Source organism: Vipera berus (genome assembly GCF_964194415.1).
Source record: "Vipera berus genome assembly, chromosome: 1".
Taxonomy (NCBI): Eukaryota; Metazoa; Chordata; class Lepidosauria; order Squamata; family Viperidae; genus Vipera; species Vipera berus.
This window is the reverse complement of record NC_138202.1, coordinates 237865863-237887635: the sequence shown is the minus strand read 5'-3', so window position 1 is coordinate 237887635 and position 21773 is coordinate 237865863. Positions and strand designations below refer to the sequence as shown.

Here is a 21773-nt window from a genome sequence, read left to right as displayed (position 1 = left end):
TCTCATTTCTCATATTTCATTTGTAAAATATTCGGTTATAATATATCATAATCTTGGTGCCACTGCCATATCTCTTTTTTTGTCTGCCTTCATCCCAAATACTGGAAAGAAATATCTGGTAACTTTCCAAAAGAGCAAGATTACAAACTACACATCTTTCTTTATTGGCTGTTTGCTCTCTTATAATATAATACATTACTTATAACCTCTGATTTCCAGATTTCTAATTTGATTGTACTTTTTGTCAGTTCTGACTGCAGGCAATGGTGGGATTCAGCTAGTTTGCACCACTTCGGCAGAACCGGTAGCTAATTTTTTGTTGCCCAGGCTCAGAATGGACTTCCGGAAGCGGCATCCACACAGAGAATGGTTGTTCGCATATTTGAATCCCACCACTGACTGCAGGACTTTAGTTCTTGATATAGTAAGATGATTTTGATTCTTTTCTCTGAGTAGTTGTCTGGAAGGAGCACAGTTTTTAGGCAGAAACAATTACAAGAAATCCACATCTAAGCACGCGTCTTTGTTTGGTTTCTCATTGATTTTCATACTGCTTGAAACTCCTTTATGAATGGTAGTCAGGGTTTTTCCCCCTCTATTTTTTATTTTTTAAAACAAAAGTCTTTAAATAAAAGACAGTTTTCGGGGTTGCCCCAAGTCATGACATTTGGGGCTGCTTTTTCTCTACTTAATATGCACTTCCATTACAATAGCTCAAACTTCAAATTTAAATATACTGAGAAATGAGACAGAGATCAGCAATGGATATGAATATATCCAGTCTACATATCCTGTCAGTGTGACATATTCCATTTTTAATTTCAGTGAGAGGTACTTAAAGCAATAAAAATATAATTTGAAATGTACTAGAACGTTACAATCCCATATATAATGAAATACTAAAAAATATCAGAATTAACATAAGTACATAAGACAATAAGCACAGTTCACTGAACTTTTGTGTTATGGGAGTAAAACCTGAATCTACTCTCCTGTTGTGTTATTTTTGAACCTCACTGACTACTTTGTGCAGACCACTTAAACAGCAGCTGTTAAACTATTGTTGAATTAAATGTTAAATCTATTAACATCTTAATCAACTGCATTTATTTATCAAAATAATCTAAAAATGGAATCTATTTTCTTTTTAGTTCTGATAAAACAATTGCCTGAACAGGTTACGTAGTAACTGTTAGGTCTTTAATTTTGGTTGAAGTAGTAATAGATAGAAATAATGGCATGGGCGCACGCGCACACACACACGTATGTATGCAAGGTATCCCTTGTGATAAAATTATGATGAAATTTAGCTTTCATTGTTGAGATAGACACATAGGAATTGCTTGAATTTTTTGTGTCACTGGGAACAATATAATCAAAATGGAGGCTTATTGTACTCCCTTTTATTGAGCAGGTCTTATTTTCGTACACGATTCTGAAAACAGCTTTCTTTAATCACCATGTTACTGTGATACCTGAGACAACCTAAGATCCAAAGAATTAGTTTATGCATAATCAAGGACTTGTGCATGATAAGTGGGATTTGTACAACTTTTTTCTTACACATAAAAAGTATCCATGCCTTGTCAGAGAAATTTGTTTTATAAACATCTAATTTAAAAAGCATTCTGTGCAGTGGATAAGCAAATTTGCTTTGGAAGGAAAATCCCCCAAAGTCTTCTTGGATAAACAAATAAGATGCATGATTCTTTGGATCCAGGATTCAAATTCTAAAGCTGCCCTGTTACAGGAAAACAATAGGCACTTAATTAAATGGGAGTGAAGTTAGAAAAAGACTAGGTCAAACAAAAAATGTGTGCTTAGCTTAGAAGTAAGTCGCCCTTGATTCAGTGTTTGGACTTCCATTTATTTTGAACTTGGCACAGGCAGAATTTGATTATTGTGGAAGTGGGTGCTGCCACTTTTATGAACCTGAAATACATTTCTTATTAACTTATATGGAAAAGTTGCGCTGTTTCATTTATAACCAGATAATCTCATACAAGATAGAAGTGACATTCATGATGAAAAGCTAAGTGCCACATTTGAGTTTTTTTTGTAAATCAGATTACAGATTTTTTTAAAATGTTGAAGACTTTTCCCCACAGTTGGCCTTTTCAGTTTATCTCGAATCCGGTCATTGGATCAAGTCAAGATAGGCTGCTGCTGTCCTTCAGCAGTTACAGCCTAAGGCCTCTGCTGCTTCAGGTTAAATTTCCTTCAAGGTTGGTGGTGCTATTTTTTTTTCCCATGTACTCATTTTTTGAAAAAGAAAAAGCATGCTCAGGTCAGTTGTCTCTGCCTTTGCATTAAATTTGTCCTGAGCCATTGGTTTGGAAAGAATATTTTATAATGGTATTCTTTAAAATGTTAATGTTATTATTAACATGTGTTGCATGAGTTAAATACTACCTAATTGCTTGTTTTTTTGGTGGCATTAGTCTGAGTGCCTTAAATTGAATGAAGAATCAGTTGTGCATGCAGATTAATATTCTAATCTCACTGCCTGTGTATGGACAATAGGAGAAAAATAACATTTGTTCTTGTAGTATTGTTACTTGTGGTAGCATCAATGCCAGGCCATGTAATCCTATTTCATTGGAAATGGCAGTCCATTAAGAAGCAGACGGTATTTTAAAAATCTTGAAATGGCCAACTCACAAGTGCATTAAACTTTTATTTAGTTTTTAAAGAGTTAAATCACTTGGAAAGCACAATGCCCTTACAATCAACAGAGCTATATTAATATGATTGTTACTTTAGCAGTATTTAACATTGATTGATTGATTTCTAAATAGTCCACTGTTAAATAGTTTTTAAAGAAAACATTTTTAATTATGCAGAAGTGGACATCTTTCAAGAAAATCCTGATAAATGGCTATCTATATACCTATGTAGCGTATAATCACTGTATCAATATTAATTGGTGTTTGCCAATCGGTTTGAAGTGTCAAGAAAAGTATGGCTGAATCTCATATGCCTTTATTAAACCTTATGTACAGTAGTTAAAACTTATCTATTTGTAGTATGCATACCATGCACTGACAGTGAATCAGTAGAGGACTGCATGACTTTGCATGACTGATTTAACATAAGAATATCATTATAAAATATTATTATGTAATGTCTTTAGCAATGATCCTTGTACATGGAGGCTTTTGCCCACTATGGAAGCTATAGTAAATTAAAATAATAAAATTGACTTTCATGTATCTATATATAGATAGATGGATATCATATATCACATATCTATCTATCTATCTATAGATAGATAGAAACACAAATGCATGTTACTGCTAGACAGCATATGTAAACTCTTTCTATGCTACATTCAATTCATTTTCTTGCTGGTTCCCACAGATTTGTTTGGATCACTGATGCCTTTTTCCTTGTTTTCCTCTCTACATCCTGTAAATAAATGTCTATACATATATCTTGATGTTGTCTTTCCATAATTAACAACTGTTGTGTGAAATACCATACTGGCATTTTGTTTTAAAATGCCATTTCTTAGTATGGGAACACCTGCTACACACAGAGCATAAAAAATGCTAAGGATGGTTTACACCTCAGGATTCGTATAGCAGAGTGGTGTAAACAGTCAGAAAACTTGGTTTTGTGTACAATACTTATACAAGTGTGACAGAAAACATTGAACAGTTTCTTAGTAACATTTCCCATTTTATGTATTAGCAGCATATACAAGATAAGCTACTTAGGTGGCTTTTTGGAAATAAGGGGTTAATTTAGGTATGACGTAAATTGAGACCCAAAGTCCAGCTTAAATCTTACCACGTTTCCCACAATGCATATATCTCTGCATACAACTTATAAAGATTCAGTGAAATACAACTATGCAGAGATGAATTTCAAAGAGTAATATATTCTTTGATGATCTGCTGAAAGGGATTTTATGTTCTTGCCAAATGATCTCATGGTGTTACAAGCAGGTTGTGATTTGGCATGCTTTTGTGAATTGCATCCAGCATGTTAAGAACGTTCTTTTAATTGTTTTGTGAAAATGTTTGCACATGTGATTATTATTTGTGAACTCATTGTACATGTATTGAAATGTGTTTTCTATTGTGCTTGATTCTGCTAGCCATTCTTGAATGACTTGGCAATTCAAGAAACAAATGTTCTGTTGCTGTCCTGTGTGATGCATATTTTCTTTGATATGTTTTGTCATGTTCATCAGCTTGCAATCTTCCTTTTGCCAACAGCATATCTTTATATGTGTTGGAAACAAATTTATGCAAAGACACATCTTAGCAAGCTTTGCTTAACATATTTTAAAATTATTATGAAATTAATTTCTTCAACATTTAAACACAGTTTGCTTGATATAAATCTTTTGCAGTTAATCCACCTTCAGACTTGAAATTTAAAATTATAGATGAAAATACTGTTCAAATGTCATGGGCAAGACCATCTGATGCCATAGAAGGTTACAGGATAACTGTGAGGTCTCCAGCTGGTAAGATTTAATGTTCTTTTTTTTAGAAAAAATCTTGAACGCTGAATTAATGTACTTTTGTTAAACTGTCTCTTTCTTTCTAGTTGATTTCAAGTGTAGAAAATGTCTAAATACAGTGTGAAAAATTTAAAAGGACCATATTTAATTTGTCAAAAATTGTATTGAAAATTACATTACAATTTTATTCAGGTCTAGGAAGCAGAAAGATGCTCTGAATTTAGTGATTTTTATGCTTTAGTAAGCATAAATGGAATTGTAGACTTAATTGATTAGAAAAATGCCAAAAGACTTAGAAGTGACTTCAGCAACCTGAAATTTCAAAAACATGGGAAAACTTTCTTTGACAGATAGGCAGCTAAGATAATCATCAGCTAATCACACTTTGGATTTTTGATACTAATTAAAATTAATTTAGTAAAGTATTTTAAAGGGTATGAATGACATCATATACATAAGTAACTGCCAATGGCTGGATAGATTTCCATATTGTGTATAAGTGACATTTAGAAAGTAAAGTAACATCTGTTCCTCATATATTTGTATGTGACATTTTCATGCAAGTATGAAAGGAGCGGTATGGTATTTCTATCACAATACTTGGTTTATCATGTGTATCTGCAATAAGTATCTGCAGATATTTATTACATTTTTATCTTTGATTGCTAAGGCAGCTTCAGTGGGGACCTTTCCTCACTGTATCCAAATGACAAAATATAGTGGGTTTTGTGGTCAAGTAGGGACTTGAACCTGAATCACCCCAGTTTAAGTTCAACACTGTAACTATTATACTACAATGTCTGTAACACACAGTACTGTATGGATGAACCCCTTGCAATGGATTATAATAACCTGGGGTGCATTTTGAAGAACAGTTTCCCAACTCTTTGTTAATCTCTTCTATCCTCTACTATTTCCTTTTCTGGATAGTTTAGATGATCTTATTTTTCTTGTATGTTAATAAGTTTCTTGTTTCTTTTCACATCTGCCTAAGTGATTAATAACAAGAATATGTTTAGAGGATGGAATGCTGGTTTTATACATCACTATGGTCTAATTTTGTTTGACTTTGGCTAAATATATTGTGTGAAACCCATTCATTGTATCTTGTAAACCATACTTTATAATGTATTCTGTGAACCTAGCTAATTCTGGTTTATTCAGTATGGATCACACAGTTAGGCAGATGTGTGAACCAGATCATACTGTGTATAGTGGCAATTGAATTCAATGTCTAATTATGTTTGATCTGTACCATCGTATGAACATTATTTTTGCTGATATTTTTGTTTTGTTTTACTGTTCATGGTTCTCAAAGTCATGATTTTTTTTTTTAAAAAAAAGATATTTCAAGACCTTAAAGACTTCCTAGTTCCCCCTTGGAATTTGGCTTCCTTGCCTTAAGATATACATAATCAGAGAAATAGGATAAGAACTACTGCTTGCTAACATTAGAATAGTTCATCCTTTTTGTGCATGATAATGCTCAGAGCATATGCACAGTGAATGTATTATTGCTAGCTCTTTCAGGAAATCAAATTTTTGTGAGCTTTTAACATTTGTTTCTTGATGTATAATGTTTTGAATAAATGGTTATTATGCAATTTAGAAGTTATGATTATGAAAATGTTCTTTATGTATAATTGCAGATGGTTCAAGTAGAGATTTTACCGTAGCGGATACAGCTACCCAAACTTTGTTAACAGACCTCATACCAGATACTGATTATATTGTAACAATAAATTCATATGATGCTGTAGAAGAAAGTGTACCTGTCACTGGACAACTTACAAGTAAGTTTGTAAAATTGATCAAGATGTTGCTTGGAATATAGTTTCAATACTGCTACAAAGATATATTTACTATATTTTAATTTATCATTTGTCAAATTGATATGGTGCTCAACTTTTGAGATCTAAGGCAGTACTGAGTGACTTACATATGTAGTATATGTAGGCTTTTGACTTCTACCTTTTAAGGTTGGACTTAATTTGTTTTAATTAGCAAATAAATACGCTGAATGTAGATTTCAAAAAATGTGATAACTGTGAGAGGGATCTTGGAGTCCTAGTGGACAATCACTTGAATATGAGCCAGCAGTGTGCTGCAGCTGCCAAAAGAGCCAACACAGTGCTCGGCTGCATTAACAGGGATAGAATCAAGATCACATGAAGTATTAATACCACTTTACAATGCCTTGGTAAGGCCACGCTTGGAATACTGCATCCAGTTTTACGATGTAAAAAAGATGTTGGGAGACTCTAGAAAGAGTACAGAGAAGAGCAACAAAAATGATCAGGGGACTAGAGGCTAAAACATATAAAGAAAGGTTGCTGGAATTGGATATGTCTAGTTTAATGAAGAGAAGGACCAGGGGCGACATGATAGCAATGTTGCAGTATCTCGGGTTGCCACAGAGAAGAGGGAGTCAAGCTATTCTCCAAAGCACCTGAAGGCAGGACAAGAATCAATGGATGGAAACTAATCAAAGAGAGAAGCAACCTAGAACTACGGAGAAATTTCCTGATAGTTAGAACAGCTAATCAGTGGAACAACCTGTGTCCAGAAGTTGTGAATGCTCCAACACTGGAAGTTTTTAAGAAGAGACTGGATAACCATTTGTCTGAAATGGTATAGGGTAGTGATGGCGAACCTTTTAGAGACCGAGTGCCCAAACTGCAGCCCAGAACTCACTTATGTATTGTCTGGTGCCGGGTGGGCGTGGCCCATTGGGTGGGTGTGGCCCATTGGGTGGGCATGGCTAATTGGGTGGGCATGGCTGCGGTGGTAACGGCAGACTGGGTGGGACTAAAAAGTTCAATCAATCAATTCCAACTTTGCGAGATCTTTTTTTCCCCCCCGCGAGAAGTTGAAATTGATTGATTGATTGAACCGGGTTTTTTGCCCACGGTGGTGGAGGCCTAAAGCAAAAAGGTTTTATAAATACCAGCTGAAGGCCTAGGACTGGGGCAACGGCATGCGTGCCCACAGAGAGGGCTCTGCGTGCCACCTCTGGCACGTGTGCCATAGGTTTGCCAGCACGGGTATAGGGTTTCCTGCCTGAGCAGGGGGTTGGACTAGAAGACCTCAAAGGTCTTCCAACTCTATTATTGTTATTTGTAGTAGTAGCAACAACAATAATGCGTAAGCTTATATAACACCCCCTAGCACTTTACAGCAGTTTACAGTGTAGAAGTGTTATTTGGATCTTGCCCCCAACAATCTGGGTCCTCATTTTACTGACCTGGGAAGGATGGAAGGCTGAGTCAACCTTGAGCCGGTCAGGATTGAACTCCTGGCTATAGGCAGAGTTTGCCTGCAATATGGTATTCTAACCACTCGCCGCCAGGGCTCTGTAGTAGTAGCACCATTTGTATATAATTTGCAGATTCATTCAACATTCTGTTCTCCCATTACAGTTTCAGAGATCCATAAAAAGTAAAGCAAACCTTTGATTCTGAGAAGACTTTCTTTTATTTTTTATTAAGCTGTATGTTCTGTTCTAGTTCAAACAGGTGGTTTTGTAACAACAGGAGTAAAGAAGGTTGAAGAAAGCGATTTGCAAAGTAAGTAATTTTGTAATGTTGCTGCTTCTGATATATGGCATCTATTTCTAAACCAGCATAACCAAACTGCCTAGAGATACGCAAACGTGTTTTTACTCTTCACAATGCATTTTTACTGGCTGGGGAAAAAGCATTTTTTAAAAGCCTAGGACCTTTAGGTATGCTTTCATTCAATTCCTATAATCCTCATTGTTTTGATTGGGAAATCCAGAAGTTAAAGTCCCAATAAATATGAAAGCATCACATTGGAAAAGATCAAAGCAGAAGATCCCTTTCCGTCTCAGTCAAATTCTATAGCGTATAAGATTTATGGGCATCATTATTTGATTCATGCTTGTTCTTGATGCCCAAGGAGATGAACTTTTATTTTATAAATACTTTTGTTGCCCATGCTTTGGGCACTTTCAAATGTATTCTTTCCCCTTCGCCTTTATTTTATCCTTTTATCTAACTATCCCCAGACTGGCTTTTGTTTGGCTCAGGAGTCATGGCAACCATTTTAGATTTGATTCAGAGGAACCCTTTTGTCAATAAACAGAGCGGAAACTGATTCCGATTTCAAAGGATCATCAAATGTACTTTCTCTACCTTACTCATGTAATAAGAGATGAATATGACAGCTATCCTGAGCATGGAGTGGGTGGTTTGTCTGAAGCCCGTGAGATGCTGTTATCTTACTGTTGACTAGATTTGTTTTCTGCTTCCATTTTAAGATTGTACATTAATATATTTTGATATTTATTTTGATAGTGCATTTTTATGTGATGTTAGCTGTTCAAAGTCATTAGTTACCCTGATATTCAGTCCTTTGCACCTACTGAAAGTTCCAGGACCACCTTAAAGCAGCACAGTAGGTGGTCCAGGATTGGCTGCGAAAGGCAAGGGAAATTAATTTCCCTTTCTGTGAGAGTAAACTTCCCCTGGATTATTAAATTTTCTCCATAAGTTCAAAGTTGGAATGTATGTATATTGCTGTCGCACTATTGTCTGTCCACAGCCAGTTTGGTGTAATAGTTAAGGCACTAGGAGAAACTGGCAGACTTTGTATTCTAGTATTTCCTTACCCACAAAGTGAGTGACCTTGGGTCAGTCGCCCTTTATCAGCCATAAGAAGCAGACAATGGCAAACCATTTCCAAAATCTTGCCAAGAAAACTGCAGGGATTAGTTCAGACAGTTGCCAGGAGTCCACCATGACTTGAAGGGATACATGGATATATCCATAAATATCTTCTAGCTATCTGATTCATGCTCATGGACCCCAAATAATAGAATAGAATAGAATAGAATAGAATAGAATAGAATAGAATAGAATAGAATAGAATAGAATAGAATAGAATAGAATAGAATAGAATTCTTTATTGGCCAATGTGATTAGACACACAAGGAATTTGTCTCTGGTGCATAAGCTCTCAGTGTACATCCAAGGAATAGGTGATTAATCAACATAAAAATACATTTATCAAATAAATCAAACATTTAGAATACCGGTATGTGGGTGTATATGTGAGGGTTAATTAATAATTTTGTTCTGTTATCTTTCAGAGTGTTCCATTAGTGCTGTTACAGATCTAGTTTTTCTTGTGGATGGTTCTTGGAGTGTAGGCAGGAATAACTTTAAGTACATATTGGACTTCATCGTTACTCTTGTATCAGCATTTGATATTGGAGAAGATAAGACAAGAGTTGGAATAGTTCAGTACAGCACTGATACAAGGACTGAATTCAATTTAAATCAGTATTCCAGAAAAAAAGATCTTGTTGAGGCAATAAGAAGAATACCATATAAAGGAGGCAATACCATGACAGGTATGAATTTCCCTCTGATCATGTAGAAAGCCTGAATGATAGATAATGAGATATCTGCCATTTTTCTTTTTTTTGGTGGGTGGTGCTCTCTTTTATGACTTTATAATTTTGAATGTGATCTTAGCATTAATGATTTTGATAAAAAAATTACAATTTTGTAATTTTAGGAGAAGCTATTGATTATCTGATTAGATATGCATTTACGGAGTCTGCTGGAGCAAGAAATGGCTTTCCCAAAGTGGCAATTATCATTACGGATGGAAAATCTCAGGATGAAGTAGAAATTCCTGCAAGAGAACTTCGTAGCACTGGAGTTGAAGTCTTTTCTTTGGGTATGTTCAATTTTATATCGTTGTTGATGATGATTGCAATTTATTCACAGAGAGAAATTTAAAGCTATGTATTTTGCTTGTTATAAAAATGCACTTCCCTAGCTGATTAGATTTAAGGAAACTTGGAAGTAGAATGCCTGCTATATTGTAAATTGTTATAAGGTTACTTTATAGAGATTAAAATAATCCCCAAATCACTTTTATTTAACACAATTTCAATAATATCAAGAAAAGTAGAATGCTTTAAAACATTGCTTTGCTGAATAAGTAGTTTAAACCTGATTGCCTAAGATCCCCCCAAAATGTATTTTTCTACGATTGTGCTCTTCTTTTGATGTACTATGCAGATTTAATATAATGGTGGTACAATACACTCCTGTTGCTGCATGACTATGGATGTCCATGTACAATAAAGAGAATAACATGCTGTATCTAACAATCTGTGTGCTGAGAAAGCAAAAAGAGATTATTTCATCTACCAGTATAAATAATTATATGGTAAAACTGGGGAAATAAGAGTAATGGACATTCTATCTCAGCAATAATGGGTAGTTTGAAGGGTTGATATAGAAGACTTTTATTATATCAAGAGTAATATAGCCACCCAAAGTCATTTGGATACGAGACAGGCAGCAAATAAATTTTACAAATAAATAAATGTAGAAAAAAGACAGAAGTGGAAAATTAAGCCAGGTTTCCTACCTCAGAATTCCCACCACCAATAGCTATGGAAAGTCTCAAATACAAGAATGGTTATGTGCAACAAGATTGGGACAAACTTATTTAGTATTGTTATCGCTACCATTTTCTAGGAATCAAAGCTGCAGATGCCAAAGAGCTGAAGTTAATGGCATCCCAGCCCTCATTGACACATGTTTTTAATGTAGCCAACTTTGATGGCATTGCGGATATTCAGAATGAAATTGTCTCACAGGTGTGCTCAGGAGTTGATGAACAGTTGGGTGACTTGGTTAGCGGAGAAGAAGGTAAACATTTTTTTTTAAATTATCACAGTAATTTAACTTCATCCTTGGTTAAATATACAGCTGTAATAATAGGAAAGCAAAAGTGTCAGTTTCATTTCCTGACTAATATTTTTGGCTAACAAGGCAATGAGGATTTGGTCTGCCATAAAGCATTTTTGAAAGAGCAGTAACGTAGAGCTTGAGGCTCCAAGGCTGCCCGAAGCTCCTAAAATATATAATGGCAGCTCTAAGGGTCACTTCAACATTTTTTTACCTATTATAGAGAAAAATAATTAAACACAGTAGGAATAATCATGCCATTTAATTAGCTTTAATTTTAAATTAACCCAGATTAAGTTTTCCTTGAGCAGTTTTGAAACTAATTTATCATGCTCAGTGGTTGGTTGGTTGGTTTCTTCAGTTGACCTCTGACCATACTGCCATTAAGGAAACCATCAATGAATCCAACCATATTGGACACTTTTTGCTCTGTGTCCAGTCTTTTTAGGGAAGGTAATTGAGAAGGTTGCAGTTACAGAGAATCCTGGAAGGTGTAGATTTTCTGGACCTCTTTCAGTCAGGTTTCAAGCCTAGGTATGGGACCAAGATTGATCATGGTACTTGTGGATTACTTCTGTTAGAAGTGGGATTGGAGCATGGTGTCTATCATAACTGCACTTGATCTCTGGTACCATCTTCTGGTACCATTGAATTCAATACCTTTATGTTCAGGCAAGTCAGCAAAAAAACTCTGGGTGAATATCAGTCCTCTGAAAATATTCAAGTGGAATATTGAGATTTATCTAAGTTTTTTGTTCCTTTCTGGGACTTTTATATTCAGTTTCCAACTTTATACTCATATAATTAAACTTCATTATCTGGAATTAGCTAAGGAGGATTCCTTTTAATTATGCAGACAAAGAAGCCAGTGAAAGCCTATTATTTTTACATAACAGTCCCATACATATCTGCTCAGAATAGTCCCATTGTATTTATTTGAACTCTTATGACGATGTGTTAAGGAGTCAAGATTATTTTCTTGGGAATAAGTTCCACTGAACTCAGCACCAGTAACTTCTGAGTAAATATAGAGAGATTGATCTCTTTTTCACCATCTATGATGTTCCAATGTCATTCCACAATAAATATACATAATCCAATCCACATTTATTAGTAAACTTCATGCAGCTCATAGATAAGTTCTATATTCAGGTTGACTAGGAAAATGATATCAATTAATATAGGATTTACCCACGGGCTATTTTGGGGGTAGGTATATTTAGCATTCACCTCTTTGCTCAAGAAGGACATATTTATGCTGCATTTTTGTTCATTTTACAGCGATAGAACCTCCTTCAAATCTGGCAGCCTCACAAATCTCATCAAGATCTATCAAAATCACTTGGGATTCATCTCCTAGTGACATAACTGGTTATAAGGTGGACATTATTCCAATGATAGCTGATGCCAAACAATTCTCAGTGAATTTAGGACCACAAACTACTGCTTTTAATATAAAAGATATTTCAGCAGACACAGAATACCAAATTAATGTGTATGCCATGAAAGGACTGACTTCCAGTGAACCAGTGTCTATAATGGAAAAAACACAGCCAGTAAAAGTTCGAATTGGTGAGTCATTGTCGTTGAAATGATCTATTGTATGTCAATGGCTAAGTCATACAAAACTAAAATACTACAGAGAAAAATAGTACATTTTAAAAAATCTTGTTACATAAGCTGATAGAAACTCTTGAGACCAAGCATTATGAAATGAAGCGTTATCAGAAATAAATCAAATCCTCTGCACCATGGATGGACTATTCCATTCTTGGGCAAAAGAACATATTCAGTCTTTGTGGCCTATTGAGGCCTACACCCAAACTGTCACGATAGCAATTTTTAAAAAGTGTCAAAAAGGACCAGAGCAAAAAAGGATTGAAGGTAAATTATATTTGAATAAATTAAAATATATGTTATAATTAATTTATGGAATTGATTCTACAAAATGCGGTGATGGTACTAGAGTCAATTAAAGAATATACATAGATGGATAAAGAATCAATCAAGGCCCAAACTATGTTTGAAGTAAAAAATAATTGTTGGCAGGGAATTTAGGGCTCTCACATCCCTCCATTTAAGGTGCAAATATACTCCCATATGGACCATAAGAAAGGCTGAGTGCCAAAGAATTGAGGCCTTTGAACTATGGTGCTGGAGAAGACTCCTGTGAGTTCCTTGGACTGCAAGGCAATCAAACTGGTCAGTCCTAGAGGGGATCAACACTGACTGCTCTTTAGAAGGCCAGATCCTGAAGTTGAAACTCAAATACTTTGGCCACGTAATGAGAAGGAAGGACTCACTGGAGAAGAGCCTAATGCTGGGAAAGATGGAGGGCAAGGGAATGAGGTGGCTGGATGGAGTCACTGAAGCAGTAGGTGTGAGCCTAAATCGACTCCAGAAGATGGTAGAGGACAGGAAGGCCTGGAGGAACATTGTCCATGGGGTCACGAAGGGTTGGACATGACTTCGCAACTAACAACAACAAAAATACTCCCATAACTCTTTTTTTGTTTTTGTTTTGTACCCCGTCCTCATGATGTTGCTTTTGTCTCACCCAAAATCACAAGCTGGGGCAGCTTAAAGCTATCTTTAACTGCTCTGGTTTTAAAGAGGTCTTTTTCCTCGTTTGCCACACACTTCAATGACAATGTGGTTACAGTGGTTGGGATCTTCCTAGAACCTACTGACCATTTTTGCCTGCTGTGGGCAGTGAGAGGTGCTCTTGATAGTTTGGGCTGTAAAGAAAGACCTTGTCAGGTCTTAAACAGGCTCCTTATATACACAAAGAGAGGACTCTTTTGAAAGTATTTTAATGTGGTTGATTGGTTGTTACCTCTGCCCGTTATTTTCCTCTAGCTATGGAACATCTCTTACTCCGGTCTTGTTTAGACTGGAAAAAAATAGATCTAAGCAGAATGTGGTAGAAACCCTAGTAGACAGAAAGGTGGGGAGATGCTCAGTGAGTAACAGAAAATCAACATTGGACTCTCCAAAGTCATAGAAGTCGGCATATGGGCAACTCTTTTTGCTGGCCTTGGCTTTAACTCCAAGGAAGTCTTTCCATCACAAGGAACAGCTCTCTTCTCGACTTAAAAAAACGCAAAAAGATACTTCTGCAAAGCAAACCCTAACAACATAATTGTAACTTCTTAGCTTAAAACCAACTTACTGAAATTTCAGCCAGGAAACAAATAAGCATATATTTTTTTGGTAAGAATTAATTTAAGACCTACTGAAAAAGTTAAGTTAATGTCCGTTCCGTTATATCTTACAAGAATCCAACTGAACAGAGATTTACTTTTGAATGGAAATACTTATTAGACCTGTTCTGCCTGGTACCAGCTCACATTCTGTGGAAGGTGCCAAGAGTCTCTTGATTGCAGTGGGATAGAAAAGTGTAAGATAAATAAATAAAAATAAATATGACTTCTTTTTGGTTGTTTACAGTAAGACCAAGGAACTTAATCGAGATGCTGAGTTTAAATTGTTGGGCACTCTTCTGCAGCCCTGTTCTGAATCAGGCTTCTCATATATTGTAAAAAGGTGATCTCATTCTAACAGTGGATTACTTTTTGGCAATGCAAGGAACACGTCTCACAAATGCAATTACTTAATTATGGAGGGTCCAATCTGAAATGGAAATGTAATAGCCAAACAATTAAAAATTCTCCTGCCTGTTGTTATGAAATCCCAGTCTTGATCAGCTAAACAGATCTACAAGGAGCTGCATCTTTGAAAGAATATGCGGCAGTACAACGACAGTACAAACTCTTAACTGCCAACTGTTCAGTCTGTTGCTATGCACACAGTAGGTGTGTGTAGTGAACAAGATTTGAAGGAGAATTGCTGATTTGGGATTGTGTGTGGTACCTGTTGGCAATACTTTAAAGAAGGATCTTTTTCTTTCCAGTTCCAGGAAAACATGCCTTAAATTTAAAGCGGTTCAGACAGATGTTACATGCATACCCACATATGTTTCAAATTGCCTTTTGTCCTTTGAATCTAGACTGTGTAGTCATACAAACAATAGGAAAGGGCCAGAGGTTGTGCCTAGCAGTTGAGCTGTGCTGGTTCTCTTGTGAATTTCTTTCATACAGCCTGTGATATTTTCTCTTTGGTTTTTTCCCCTCCATTGATTTCATTTTGCACTGTTGGAAACAGGATGCTAGAATATATAGATGCAGGTTGTCCTCGACTTACAACCATTTGTTTAATGACTGTACAAAGCTACAATGGCACTGAAAACAGTGGCTTATGACTATCACAGTATACCCATCACCATGTGATCAAAATCCAAGTGCTTGGAAAATGGCATGTATTTATGACATTGCAGCATCCCAGGGCCATGTGGCTGCCATTTTACCTTCCCAGCTATGACAAGCAAAATCAGTGGGGGAAGTTCCATGTGATTCACTTAACAACTGCAGTGATTTCGCTTAACAACTGTGGCAAAAAGTGTTGAAAAATTGGGTGCGACTCTTTCAAAAACTAGCATGATTAGCAACAGAAATTTTGATCCCAATTGTGGCATAAGTTGAGGACTACCTGTGCTTCAGATAATTTAAGAGTTCTTACTTTCTAACTAACAGCAACAATTACATACCGCTGCTTTCCAGAAAAATCAAGGTGGTTAACATGTCAAATACGTATTTACAGTAGCACTGTAATATTAATGGAGTACAAGTGACATATGAAGAGCTAGAAAAAACATTGTTGTCGGTTAAAAGCCAGGTGAAAGAAACAAATGTTGCTATATATCAATACTAAATACCCATATTTCTTTTTACAGAATGCGCACAAGGAATAGATGTAAAAGCGGATATTGTGCTTTTGATTGATGGCTCCTACAGTATTGGTATTGCCAACTTTGCTAAAGTAAAAGCATTTTTAGAAGTGTTAGTTAAAAGCTTTGAGATTTCACCTGAAAAAGTCCAAATAAGCCTTGTGCAGTACAGCAGGGATCCATATACGGAATTTCCTTTGAACAGATACAACAAAATTGAAGATGTAATTCGAGCTATTAATACCTTCCCGTACAGAGGTGGATCTACAAACACAGGCAAAGCTATGACTTACGTAAGAGAAAAAGTCCTCATCCCGAGCAGGGGTGCAAGACCAAACGTTGCAAGAGTCATGATTCTTATTACGGATGGAAAATCATCCGATGCTTTTAAAGACCCAGCCATAAAACTGAGGAACACAAATGTAGAAATATTTGCAGTTGGTGTTAAGGATGCTGTGCGGTCTGAGTTGGAAGCAATTGCTACACCGCCTGCAGATACCCATGTCTACACTGTGGAAGATTTTGATGCTTTTCAAAGAATATCATTTGAACTTACACAGTCCCTCTGTTTGCAAATTGAACAGGAACTTGAAGAGATTAAAAAAAAAGGTAGGTCGCTCTTTCCATGTAGAAACGTGATGAAAATACTTTCTGAAGTATTTATCTGAAGTATTTATCTTCAAATAATAGCAGTATGATTTACTGCTACTTTAAGGGAAATGACCGCTGAAAGCACGGTTCATGGACTGTTGTGAACATGATGTGATCATATGTATTGGATACTTTCCACATCCCTATATAGCTCACCAACATTTTGTTTAAAGTTTAAGGCGCTTTCTGGCAGGGACCTCTGATCGTGTTTCTTTGATAAATAAACCTAAAATAACACATGACTTGTTTTAGGTTTGTTTCTTTTTCTAGAAATGGGTGAAAGTCATTGCCAGATAAAAACTTAAAAGCCATATGGAGCTATGGTGAAAATTACTTATGTGCAATCATATATGTTCCCAACCAATACAGGGAGGAGTTACATAATATGGACTTGAAAAGCAGGACTGTGATTGTAGCAAAAGGATAGAAGGTTTCATGGGAAGAGTTAAATCATGGGACACCACTAGATTATGGATAGCCATGATGATTGACAGTGGATATTTCCTGTTATCATTGAATGACCAGGAAACGAGGGAGTACATTTTATGTGTTTTTATTTATTTATTTTAATTCTATTTATATCCCGTCCTTCTCCGAAGACTCAGGGCGGCTTACAAGCTTAGCAGTAGCCTTCATTCTATGTATATGCCTGCTTATTAGGGCTTTCACACACACCCCAAGCGGCATTATTACAAAGTCAGCTTAATTGCCCCCAACAATCTGGGTCCTCATTTTACCTACCTCGGAAGGATGGAAGGCTGAGTCAACCTTGAGCCTGGTGGGATGCGAACCTGCACTAATTGCAGGCAGCTGGTGTTACTTAAGGAGGCATTAGCCCACTGCTCCACCAATGTTCTAAACCACTTTTTGATACAAATAATTAACCCAATCCATAAATAAAAATGGGGAAAACATTCTATTTCAGCCAGTAATGTTTTTGAAATATTGAGTGGTATCATTTAAAAGAGTCAGAAATTAAGCATGGAAAGGAAAGGGGAAAAAATTAATAGAGCAACCTACACTGAACAAATCGTAGTTACGGCTGGTCCTTGAAGTCAAATCTGCTGCATTGTTTCTATGGTCAAGTGATCAAAATTTGGGCGCTTGGCAGCCTGCCTGCATTTGCAAGCACAGCGTGCATTTCAACCCCTCCAACCTGACTATCTCTCTGTCACCCCAACCCCCTTGGCTGGCCTGCAGCTGACCTTTGCCATCTCCTTCTTCTCACTCCTGATGAGGGGTGCCAGCGTGAGGCAGCTACTGGCATTTGCAAGGCCTCCTTGCGGCTGCTTGATGCCTCCTTGAAGAAGTTAAGATTTGAACGCCTATTCCTAAGTAGAATTGGATTGTGTATACAAGTGTCAAATTCTCCACTTTGCCTGATCATGTGCAAAAAAAAAAAAAAAAGATTTCAGTCTTCTTAACTCAGTGGATCTTTGCCATAAAAACCAGCAGGGACTAATTTCGGTATGTTAGCTCTAGTCTGACATACCTAAAAGGCTCATTTTGGGAAAGTCAGTTTATATTATTTCCCTTCAATTGGAAGGAATGTCCTATGAGCGGAAGAGTCCACCCCACGATGCAGATTTAATAGGATCCAAGATACTATCGTTAGAAAAAAACAAATAGAATAATTTTTAATTTTAATTTAATTTATGCTGTTCCAAGTAAATTATTATTATTGGTTCATTGCGCAGTCAGATGTTTAGACTGGATTTGGCATTTTTATCCACCTGTTGAGTTCTTTTCAAAGAGCTAGGATAGACATGGTGGATGTTTGTTGGTATTAAATAAAGGTATCAATACAGGATGGAAGCTGTTCCAAGTAAAACTGCCTTTTGCAATTGACTGGTGGTGATTTTGACAACGAAGATAGACTTTAAATAGTATTAAAATTGGTATTTTTATTATATTTGTGCATTTTTTGCATTTTGATAAGTAGCTTAGTTCTATTTTTATTTTATACTTTATTGTGGATGTTTTAACTTTGGTTCTGTTCTCTGGCTGTTCTTATTGCTGACTGTTATTATAAAGCAGCATGAGTCTATGGTTGATTTGGAGACATATAAGTGAAATAAACACGTAAGTTGTGATTAATGTTGCCTGTGCAGTAGATGTGACAACTGTGGTGTGAACCGACAGCCAAAAGACAAATGCGGTTTCAGGTTGCCTCAGCTAAAGTATAGCTTTCAATTGATAGGTTACAAACATTCTGTTTTATTCTACTTTGGCCAAACCTCTGTTTGGGTATTTTGCCTAATTCTGGGCACTCCATTTTAAAGATTCAAGGGAACTGAAATTGGGTTCAGAAAGGTAAGGAGAATTATCAGGAGACTAGAAAACAGACTGAAAGAGCTAGGGGCACTTAGTCTTGAAAAAAGAAGACTGTGTGAGGGAAGTTAATATAGCAGCATCCTCTAAATTCTGGAAGGCATATCACACAAAATAAAGTAAATACCTCTATACCTGTTCTTTGCGTTCCAGAGAGCAGGGTGTGGAGTATTATGTTTTAAGTTTCTAGAAGGCAGTAGGAATAGTTTGACAGTGAAAGTATTCACTCAGGGAAGTAATCTGCTCACCTTCCCCTCTAGGTGTTCGTGTACAGAATAGTCAGCCATCTATTGGGAATGCTTTAAATTTTATCCTTGGCACTGAATAAAAGGTTGGACTTGGTGCCCTAAATGCTCCTTTCAACTTTGTTATTCTACAATCTACAGGCTTAGTTGCCAAAGTCACCTAGCCAGGTGACAGTACAGCAAGCTCTGGATTACAGTTTTTCCTCCTTTGTTTGTTGCCTGCCCAATGCTTTTCCCCAAAAGAGTTGGATAAACGTCAGATACTAGATAGAGATGTGCGGATGAAAGAAGCAACTCTTCACCCTGGCCTCCTCCTTCAATTAAATTGCTACTTTTTAAAGCTATTATCTGCTTTGATTTGAGATCAGAATGGTACTATAGAATTCACATTAGCACTGTGCCAGCTGGTTTGATTCTTCATTACTGGGCTACTGTTGGTTTCAAAGACTTGGAGTTTTGTGGGGTGGGAGCGGGGTTGCTGTTATTTATTTAAGTAAAGTATGTTGTGCCTCTTCCACAATAAATATTACTGTACTCTGTCTTCTTTTCCTGAAAAATTGAATGGAATATTTCTGAAGTCTGCATATCAGTTGGTTAAATGTATTGAATGCATCACCTCTGTTTTAATAGGTACTTAATTAAGTAGATGATTATGAAGACTTGGCTTTTCCTCCACGCAATGAGTGGGATATTAAATGGGGATCTCTGGCATTAGTGTATTATATCCAGTAGTTTGTGTTTTAACTGAGTTTTAGCTGATACTTGCTTTAATGTAACTCTTTGTTTTTGTTTTTTTCACTGCTCAAAGGTCATGCTGTGGTTATTGTCTAGTTCAGGGGTAGGCAACCTTGGCTCTTTTATGACTCGTGGACTTCAACTCCCAGAATTCCTGAGCCAACATAGCTGGCTCAGGAATTCTGGGAGTTAAAGTCCACGAGTCATAAAAGAGCCAAGGTTGCCTATCCCTGGTCTAGTTAGTATACATGACGCATACTAGCTGGGAAAAAAGTGTTGAATTGCTATTTTTTTAGAGTAAGATTACTCAGATATATGTTTTTATTTAAGGTATGGGTAGCTTAGCAAGCAACAAGCAAGCTCAACAAGACTTTACTGCATAGAGAAATCACATTTTTCCCCATATAGATTTTACTACATAGAGAAATCAAGATTTTCCTCGCTGGAATTTAAAACATTTATCTAACCGTGCTTTGCTTACTAAACTGTTATTTTTTAACAGCTCGTTTACCTGCAAGGAACTTGGAATTTTCTGAAGTGACTTCTAACAGCTTCAAACTTACCTGGTCTCCAGCAGGAGAAAATGTTTTGTTTTACCTTATCAAGTATAAAGAGGCTCTTGGTGGAGAGGAAGTCAGTGTTTCTGTACGTGCTCCAGTGACTAACACAATCCTTACTAAATTACTACCAAAAACTACATATTCTGTCAGTGTGATTGCAGAATATGAAGATGGTGATGGACCTCCACTGGATGGGAATGAAACAACTTTAGAAGGTATCATTCCTATTGCCTCGATTCTGTTCTTCTCTCTTAACCCTAACATAGAGATCCAAATGTTTGTTACCAAATTACGGTGGCTGCTCCTGAACAAAACCAGCAGTTGAAAGTTAATTATGTATGAATCCAATTTTATTATGTCCAGATAATAGCTGACAGGTCATATGAGGAGAAATCTATTTATTTATTTATTTATTTATTTATTTATTTGTTTGTTTGTTTGTTTGTTTGTTTGTTTGTTTGTTTGTTTGTTTGTTTGTTTGTTTGTTTTTTTATACCGCCCTTCTCCCGAGGGACTCGGGGCGGTGTACAGAGCAAGGTAGGTATACAGTTAAACAATAGTAAAAAACAATAGTAAAAATAAATGAAACCCCTATTAAGAGCTATCAGGCCAGGCCGGACTGCTGGAACAGGTAAGTTTTTAAGTCGCGCCGGAAGGTGCGAAGGTCGGGGGCCATCCGGATTTCGGTAGGCAAGCAGTTCCAGAGGGTTGGCGCACCCACTGAGAATGCCCTCCCCCTGGGGGCCACCAGCCGGCATTCTTTGAGCGGTGGCACCCTGAGGAGGCCCTCTCTGTGGGAGTGCACAGGACGGAGGGGTGTTGACGTTGGCAGAAGGTGCTCCCGTAGGTAATCCGGACCCATGCCATGTAGGGCTTTGTATGTCATTGTTAGCACCTTGAATTTTACTCGGAAGGCAACCGGAAGCCAGTGCAGCTCACGGAGGAGAGGTGTGATATGGGAGTATCGGGAGGCCCCCAAAAGTGTTCGTGCAGCTGCACTCTGCACCAGCTGAAGCTTCCGAGTGGCTCTCAAGGGCAGCCCCATGTAGAGAGCGTTACAGTAGTCAAGGCGAGAGGTCACAAGTGCATGGTGACTGTACGTAAGGCATCCAGGTCCAGATAAGGTCGTAGTTGGCGCACCAGTCGAACCCGAGTGAAGGCCCCCTTGGTCACAGCTCCTATGTGATCTTCCAAGGATAGGAGGACACCCAGGTTGCGGGCCCTATCAACAGGGGGTAATAACTCACCCCCGATGTTAAG

The 21773-nt window shown here is 37.0% G+C and overlaps 1 protein-coding gene across 1 annotated transcript in view; it reads left to right on the top strand.

Moving 5' to 3' along the window:
* The window catches only part of COL12A1 (collagen type XII alpha 1 chain), a 124788-nt gene that overhangs the window by 4340 nt on the left and 98675 nt on the right, over positions 1 to 21773 (top strand). The window contains exons 2-10 of the mRNA XM_081336546.1: positions 4361 to 4477; positions 6124 to 6267; positions 7981 to 8040; positions 9585 to 9848; positions 10016 to 10180; positions 10993 to 11166; positions 12487 to 12777; positions 15998 to 16600; positions 20456 to 20728. Coding sequence (XP_081192672.1) covers positions 4361 to 4477; positions 6124 to 6267; positions 7981 to 8040; positions 9585 to 9848; positions 10016 to 10180; positions 10993 to 11166; positions 12487 to 12777; positions 15998 to 16600; positions 20456 to 20728 — 2091 coding nt within the window. The remainder of the gene's footprint in view (positions 1 to 4360; positions 4478 to 6123; positions 6268 to 7980; positions 8041 to 9584; positions 9849 to 10015; positions 10181 to 10992; positions 11167 to 12486; positions 12778 to 15997; positions 16601 to 20455; positions 20729 to 21773) is intronic.